At 38.3% G+C, this 8,688-nt stretch overlaps 1 protein-coding gene across 1 annotated transcript; it reads right to left on the bottom strand.

The window, feature by feature from the left end:
* Positions 1-575: 575 nt before the first annotated feature.
* On the bottom strand, positions 576-8,275 carry grk7b (G protein-coupled receptor kinase 7b). The gene is made up of 4 exons (XM_042743909.1): positions 7,030-8,275; positions 5,495-5,932; positions 2,194-2,465; positions 576-1,032 (listed from the first exon to the last, which is right to left on the bottom strand). The coding sequence occupies exons 1-4, from the start codon at positions 7,627-7,629 to the stop codon at positions 702-704; spliced, it is 1,641 nt and encodes a 546-aa protein (XP_042599843.1). The 5' UTR covers positions 7,630-8,275; the 3' UTR covers positions 576-701.
* Positions 8,276-8,688: the final 413 nt, after the last annotated feature.

Genomic DNA, 8,688 nt, shown 5'->3' with positions numbered 1-8,688 from the left:
AAAAAAGCAGTATCTCATTGTGAGCAGTGACCTCTGCTGTTCATATAGTAGTCAGTAGATTTTGCAGCTTGAGGGGAGTTTGGAAGTGGCGTCTGTTTAATAAGTGTGTCAGCCATTCAAGCCAGTGGCAAGACATTCTAAGGACTTCTGATGTTGTTTTAATGGATGGTTTATTATTAGAGGGACCTTATTACAACTAACACAGCATTTAAAGGGATAGTTCACAAAAAAACACACCCGTATGTTGTTCCAAACCTGTTAAACACAAAAGAAGATATTTTGAAGAATGTTAGTCACAAAACAGATGCTGGTAGCCTCTGACTTCCATAGTATTTTCCCACCATACTATGGAAGTCAGTGGCTACCAGCAACTTTTTTTTTTCTTTCCAACAGAAGAAAGAAATTCATACAGGATTGGAACAAGATGAGGGTGAGTAAATAATGACAGAATGACTGACGAGGAAACAGCATATGACTGTGCAGACTTTTTTCATATAAATGCTCATTAAAAGCACTTGGTATTAAAAGAAATTAATAATAAAATAATATTAGTTATTATTATAGCAATAACCCATCAAAGTACAGTCACTATAAGATCCTTTCTAAAGAAAATGACAAAATAATATGTAAATAAGCAATAAATAATAAATAAATAAATAAAAAAAAACAATTGTTTTGTTGTGCAAGATGTTCTTGTTCTATCACAGAAGAGTGCAAGATTTGGATTTTTGCTCATAATCATCATCCAGTCCAGCTTTCTTCCTGTTTGGGTTGTTAAGCTCATCAAAGAGTCTGCTGTCAATCATCTCCTGTTGCCATGAAATTGGCACTGCCCCAGTGCTGAATTCTTTAAAAAACATCTCATCACTGGCATCAAATTCAACCCCCTTAACCTCAGAGAAGTCCCGAATGTCGCCTGTGTCTTTAGCGTACACAACATTGGGTTTGGGCAACCATGGAGGTGCAATAAGGCCCGCCTCTAGTCGAGGGATGTTGATGGATTTGAAGAACTCATGTTTCCGAGGGTCATCCCTAAGGGAAAAAAAAAACAGTTATAAAAAAAATGTATGGTTACTGCATGACATTTACTCACAATTAAAGGAATAATGCAGCCATATTTACTTATTATCACATCACACCAAAACTGCATTCTTTATTTTAAAACGTTTGCCGAAGTTTCCATTAAATTTTTTTTCCATTAAAATTTGTTTCCACTTTTTGAGGACGTCCAAATTTGAGATGTTCTAAGAATTTTTTTTGCTTTCTTCTTTTTCTCTTCTCTTGGAACTTAACTTAATATGAGTCTTTTGTAGGACAACAGCATTATGATAAACAGACCACTACCATTACATCCTGGCAATCTTTCCCTCTGTCACAGCTTTCAAATCAAATGCACCAGTTCTGCATGTTGGATGTCAATAATATAAAACATCATCAAATGGGCCATCAGCACAGTACCGGACTTGAGAGCTAAAGACTGTCAGTGAACAATAGCTTAAATTTTTTATTTAGTTTCCTCACAAACAACTATGAAAAGGCAAAAGAAAACTAAAAAGCTGAAAGTGCATAAGTCATATTGAATTTGTATGGTGATTTTATGATGATTTTGGCCATTCTTGACAAATGTGACAGAAGCTGCACAAAAAATCTTCATTATGTATAAAATTCTCATTATGTGTACCATGGAAAAAATAACAGCACACAGGTTTGGATCGACATAAGGGTGTATAATGACAGATTGTTCACTTTTCGGTGAAACGGTTCCTTTAACAGGATTAAAATTAAATTTGAATGGGCTGAAATGGTTTAAGCAACTGACTTTGAGAACAGTATTATAAGTTAATATGTAATTTAAACCTCTGAGCAATGAAGCTGGTATTGAATCTTTTGGTGTCTTCACCCCCAGAATGAAAAGACCCAAAGATATTATGTTTTAACATTCATGCTCTGCTCCATCCAAACCCAGTGCTGAGGCTCCAAACCCACTGCCAGTGCTCTCAGTGAGAAAGGCTGACAGAAACGGTCTGTTTCTTCGATGTGCTGCCACACTGGCTTGATTTTGCTGACAGAATAAAACTTCTGTTCCTATGTTGGCATGCAGAGGGCAGAGTTGGACTGACCACGTCCTAATAATGACCTGGAGTGGAAACAGTGTGTACTCATGCCATGAAACACAAAAACGCTGCCACTCACTTGCAGCCAAGGCGGTCTTCAATGTTCTTTTTCAGAAAAAGACCAATTATGTCCTTTGAGAGAGCATCAAAATTTTTGTGCTCAAATTTACACTCGTCTTCTAGAGTTCTCCTTACTATCTCTTCTTTAATAAACTTCTCTTTGTAACCTCTAAAAGGCAGACGGCCGGCCACCATCTCATAGATGCTACAGCCCAAGGCCCACCAGTCCACTGACGTACGATACGGTTCCTGCTTCAGGATCTCTGGCGCCATGTACCCTTTAGTGCCAGCCTACGATGGAAAAGACAACAAGAGGGGTTATGAGAAAAATCATTCAGCCTTCTAGAAGCCACCTGAATAAGCATTTCAAGTCATATTTAAAGACATCTATCATGGTACAAACTCGTTGACCTTTTCATCATCCTCACTAAAATCCCATTTCAGAAGAGATTCTTGAGACGAGTCAAACACACAAAAACAATCCCTCGCCATTTCACCAGTATGAGTCTCCAGAGACTCAAGTCAAACCCTTTGAGGCACACTACTCTTTTGAAGAAGGGCGTGCTGTTCCAATCTAGATCAATGCCAGCTTTGTGTATTACTGTGATTAGCATTAGTGAGGGCTTATTTAAGGTCTTGTGGTACCCCTGGCTGTCTGAAATATTAGTTAACAATGAAAAAGTCAAAAATTTCTTGGTAGAGCTCAGATTTTTCTCATTTTGCCACTTATTTTGAAAAACTAGTTAAAGGGATAGGTCACCCAGAAATGAAAATTACCGCATGATTTGCTCACCTTCAAGCCATTCTAGATGTATATGACTATCTTCTTTCAGACGAGTACAATTGGAGTTATATAAAAAAATACTGGCTCTTCCAAACTTTATAATGGCAGTAAATTTGTTTTTTTAAGGCCAAAAAACTGCATCCATACATCATAAAAAGCACTCCACATGGATCCAGGGGGTTAATAAAGGCCTCCTGAAGTGGATCGATGCATTTGTGTACGAAAAATGTCCTTATTTAAAACTTTACAAAGTTGTGATTTCTAGCTTCCGCTAATTGTCATACATACTTTCACAAGAGAATGGCATTATAGCGGATGATGTAGGTAGAATAAGCTCCGGTAAGAATATACTAGTCTCGTGAGAACCAAGTTTTGTTTAAAGTAAAGAAAAAACATTCTCCTCTTGGCTTATATCGAAATCCTCCAACATGAACAAAGTTTTGTCTGCTTGCTCCGTAGAGATTATTTGTTTATTACTTCCGTGTTTGTCACAGGATTCATCTACGTCCTATGTCATCCGCTGGAACGCCACTCTCTAGCCAGAGAGAGCTTTTAAATATGGATATTTTTTTTACTCAAACACTACAATTCTCTTCTAAAGACATTTATTAACCCCCTGGGAGCTGTGTGGAGCACTTTTTTATGACGTATGGATGCAGTTTTTTTGGCCTTCAAAATCTTAAACCCCATTCACTGCCATTATAAAGTTCGGAAGAGCCAGGACATTTTTAATATAACTCTGATTATATTCGTATTTGAAAGAAATAATTCATACACCTAGGATGGCTCAAGGGTGAGTAAATCATGAGGTATTTTTTTTTTTCTGGGTGAACTATCCCTTTAATTGTTGGAAGTATTAGAATCATTCTAAGGTATTATCCATGAAATTATCCGTGGGAGCTGATACAGTTAAAATGAAACTGAACATAGTCAGTATCTAATACGATTTATTGTAAAAAAAAAAAACACAGTTTGGGAATGTTTTCTGTAGAGATGCTCCAACGGGCTGTATCTGTGGAAATGCGTATTGCAGTAGCACTATGGTGTCTGGCCACTGGAACCCGGAAGCTATAAGACACTCTCATACCATTATTATTTATTTATTTGTTATTTTTTTGCCATTGGGTTGCAATTCATATTGATTTTGTAATTTTTCGCAATTTCGTATTGCAATCTGCCATGCATGCACCTGGTCTTTTCGTGACCAGATAGCGTGATGTGGAGTATGCGATTTCAGACATAGCCTACACATTTTCAAACTGTTCATAATTAAACAAACCTGATTCAACTCATCAGCTCATTAGAGACTTCATAGATGGATCGGATAAAGGAAACCTTCAAAATGTTTAGCGTAACTGAGGCCAGATATTATGAGCTAGGTTTCTGTGGTTGGGAAATATTGCTTTAGGACATGGGTAGTCAACCCAGCTCCTGGACAGCTACCATAATAAAGAGCTCAACTCCAACTCCAAATAAACACACCTGAACCAGCTAATCAATAAAACAAGGTTGGAATTGAAGTCTAAAACATCAATGTTAAAGCAGGATTGGACGGCCTGTATCTTTGGCTGCATCTGAAATTGCATACTTCCCTGTAGACAAAAAATCACACAGATAAAAAACACACAACCACCCCATAAATCCACAAGAGAGCATTCAATAAATACTATCCCATAAGGTCACGGGAGAGGATTTATGAATGGAAGTGACGCTGGTACGTCACATGACAATGACAACATAGTGAATGTAGTATGTCCAGATACTACATAAATTCATTCTATTTCATACTATTTCTAGGATTTCTAGGAGCAGGGTTAGCTATACCTGCTTTAGGGTCAGTAAGTGTCAATAACTTGAGGGGTATTAGTAAATACTTTGCAAAGCTTTACACACATTTGTGACCCTGGACCACAAAACCAGTCATAAGGGTCAATTTTTCAAAATTGTTTAGCTTTTCATTGATGTATGGTTTGTTAGGATAGAACAATATTTGGCCAAGATACAACTATTTGAACATCTGGAATCTGAAGGTGCAAAAAAAAAAAAAAAAAAAAAAAAAAAAAAAAAATCAAAAAATTGACAAAAATTTCCTCCAAAATTTAACAAATGAAGTTCTTAGCAATGCATATTACTAATAAAAAATTAAGTCTGAATATATTTACAGTAGGAAATTTACAAAATATCTTCATGGAACATGATCTTTACTTAATATCCTAATGATTTTGGCATAAAATAAAAATCAATAATTTTGACCCATACAGTGTATTTTTGCCTATTGCTACAAATAAACCCCAGTGACTTAAGACTGGTTTTGTGGTCAAGGGGCACATTTATGATTTGGGGTAATACTGGGACTTTTTGGGACTCAGGTGTTCAGCAGTTGTCTAGGTTGTTCAGACCTTGTCCAGTGCCCACATACTGAATTTTTGTTAGATTTAGACTTCAAAGTTTTAATATACCGGCCCAGGTTGTTACCCACTAGTCTACACCATCATTGTCAACATCATAAAGGCTTGTCTTATGTTACTGCTCTTACCTTTTGAGTGATGCTTTTCCCGTTTGGTAGTTCCACAGCTAGACCCAAGTCTGACAACCTGCACTGGCCTTGACTGTCCAGTAGGACGTTCTCTGGCTTCATGTCCCGGTAGACAATATCCATGGCATGAAGGTGCAGGATACCGGTGATGATTTGAGCTGTGTAGTGAATGATGCGCTCCATCTCAATGCCAATCTCCCCAGTGTGGTAGATGTGGTACTTCAGATCCCCTCCATTCATCAGAGTCATGACCAGACACAGATGGGTTGTTGTGTCAAACGCGTAGGCCAGGTTTACCAGAAACAGGCTGTTCACCTCCTCCAAGATTTTTTTCTCCAGCAGAGCCATCTTTTCACCTCCTTTTTTCTTCAGACGCTTCTTGTCTAGCTTTTTGCAGGCATACATGTGGCCCGTGTGTTTGACCTGAACAGCACATACCTAGAGAGAAGTTTAAATAACATTCAGAAGAGGAACATTACTGTTTTGAAATGGAAAGTGGGCTAGATTTGGGCAGAATTCTACATTTTGTACAAAGCAATACCTTTCTGCTGTAATATGCTGTTCAATATGGGGCAACAGTGAGAATGTACACACTTGAAAATCTATTCAGATAAAGTACATTTTTCAAAGGGGATGTAGTCTAGGCAGTGTCCATGCCTTTGATTATGTGCACTAAATATTATGTTAAAGGTGCCCAGATGGTGCATTACTTCCAAGGGGATTTTTATTCCATTTAACAGTTGTGTTCCACTGTTCATCAAAGGATGTCCAACTCAGTTGAAACATTGCATATTGTGTTTAGTTTGGTCTTAAATGTTTAGTGTAGAATTTCTGCCTTATATAGCATCTGGAAAATAGTGACCTTATCTTCCATTGGCTGGAAAAACAGTTAATCTTGCCCCAAACTCACACCATAGGATGAGCTAGAAGCTGCCATGTTGTTCCACTGAAACTAACAGAGCAATGTTTGATAGTGTCACTCAGGGCCATCGCTAGGAAATTTTGGTCCCTGTGCACTGAATTTGCTATGGGGCCCCCTCAGAAAAGGGGAAGGGGGGGGGTGCTCTGTCATCCTTTTCCCCGCCTGGCGAGGCCCCTGGTGCCACTGTTGGTAAAATCAACCTGTGAATGGCTTACTTCATAAGTAAGAGATTTTGCAACATGCATAACAGGACAACAAAATGACACTGTGTGTTTTCTAAATGCACATCCTTGGTCTTATTCTTTAAAACCCATCAGTGAATGTTAGTCCACTGAAAAAGTGAAAAAGAAAATAGTTTGCCTTACCAAAGGGATTACAGAAAGCAAGTAACAAAACCAAAATAAACCTACATTCTAAAGACGTGAATGTAAGTAGCTACAGTTAAACTGAACAATAATTCAGAGTCAACTCCAATTATACAATGCTCCGCAGCTAAGAAAACCGACAACAACTAAAACAACAACTTTCTTTCTTTCTTTCTTTTTTCTTTTTTTTTAAAATAAGTTTCCTCTGTAGATTTGTTTGTGACTAGATAGGAGGTGCAAACACTCACCTCTCCAAATCCTCCCTTCCCCAAAGTTCTAAACTCATAAAAATATTTATCAGAGATGGACTGCTTCTCGAATTGCTTCCATTGCACAAATCTATCAAAGAACGGGCTGGTCTGATACTCAATGAAAGGTTTTCCTCTTAGAAACTCCTGTGTGGCTTCTTTAACCTGTCCCATCATCACCTCCTCAAAGTCCTTCTCAGAGACAACTTTACACTTTTCCGCCATGTCCTCTGTCAGATAAGCCATGAAACTCTTGGAGTCAGCTTTGCAGAATTTGTTAATGATATTCTGCCTGGCTTTGTCTTTAGCACCAGCCTCTGCTAAATTCCAGTCATTCAACTCATCCAGAAACTCTGCAGCGGCTCGGTATTCTGGACTGGAGGCTAAAAGGAACTGTTGGAAGCATGTTTTCCCAATGGGCTGCTGCTCACAGATGTCTTCAAAGTCCTTGGGAATAGTTGCACGCACATCTGTACAATTCTCAAGTTGGGGAAGAATTAGGCTACGCCTTCGTTTCCTTATCTCCTTGTCATCTAGACTCTGTGCTTTCAGGTAGGCTGTGTTGGCCACCAGGTTGTCCAGTCCACCCATGTCGCACATGGCTGTGGCAAGGTGAAGGGTCAACTATGTGACGCTGCAGGTAACAATGAATAAGAAATAAGAAGATACAGGCAGTGCAGAGTGAAGCTCTGATATGATGATGAGTCAAAATGAATGAGGCTTTGGAGCCTCAAGTTGGAGTCTTCCCTGTTCCACTCATGTAATTGCTCTGTAAGAATTAAAAACCTCAAAAGGGATTTTCTCTTAAGTAAGTGTCTTTGTATGCTAATTCGTGGATACTGCTCACGGAAAGGAACTTACGCCGTATTTTAGTTAAGAGGCTTTGGACTATGATTAGCCACAATGTTAAGGGATAGACAATGCAATTAACGTGCTCAGTCCTCTACTATCAACATCAGTTCAAGGAAATAAACAGAACGAGATAGGTTAATGAAAAAATGCAAGTGGTGCTTGCTTGTGAAAACTGTGCCTCTTTAATGCTCAAGGGTGTTGCTATTCAGTGTTTTAGCATTTAGGTTTCATACTAGCCCAAGAGAAAAGGGACATTCTGGCCCCTAGATATACAGTAGCTCAATCCTTCCTTCAGTGTTAGTGCCAGTTCACTATGTCAGCCAGTGTGAACCGAACTTAATGCCCACTTTATTGTCTGCCAGGTGAAAATATGTCAAATCACTTAGAGAAATAATAGCACTAGTTTAAAGTTTAATTCTTTTAGCAGTCTGTTCAAATTCTGAACCCCAAGTTTAAGCCATAGCTAGGCTTGCCTTAAAGGGATACTCCACCCCAAAATGAAAATTTTGTCATTAATCACTTAGCCCCATGGTGTTCCAAACCCGTAAAAGCTTTGTTTGTATTCAGAACACAATTTAAGATATTTTGAAAGAAAACAAAGGCTTATGACTGTCCCATTGACTGCCAAGTAAATTGCACTGTCAAGGTCCAGAAAAGTATAAAAAAGACCATCTTCAAAATAATAAAACAAATCAGTGGTTCAACCATAACGTAATGAAGCAACAAAAATACTATTTGTAAGCGAAGAAAACAAAAATAACAACTTTATTCAACAGTCTCTTTTGTGTCTCTCCACATCACCGTAGT

This window comes from Cyprinus carpio, chromosome B18 (assembly GCF_018340385.1).
Source record: "Cyprinus carpio isolate SPL01 chromosome B18, ASM1834038v1, whole genome shotgun sequence".
NCBI classification, from domain to species: domain Eukaryota; kingdom Metazoa; phylum Chordata; class Actinopteri; order Cypriniformes; family Cyprinidae; genus Cyprinus; species Cyprinus carpio.
Note: the sequence above shows the minus strand (reverse complement) of the source record. Positions and strands in the feature narration are given on the sequence as shown.

Coding starts and splice junctions, on each gene's coding strand:
- grk7b (XM_042743909.1), bottom strand. CDS start 7,629: ATGTGCGACATGGGTGGACTGGACAACCTGGTGGCCAACACAGCCTAC. Junction 5,933..7,029: donor GGAAGGGAGGATTTGGAGAG/GTGAGTGTTTGC, acceptor ACTTCTCTCTAG/GTATGTGCTGTTCAGGTCAA. Junction 2,466..5,494: donor GGAAAAGCATCACTCAAAAG/GTAAGAGCAGTA, acceptor TTTCCATCGTAG/GCTGGCACTAAAGGGTACAT.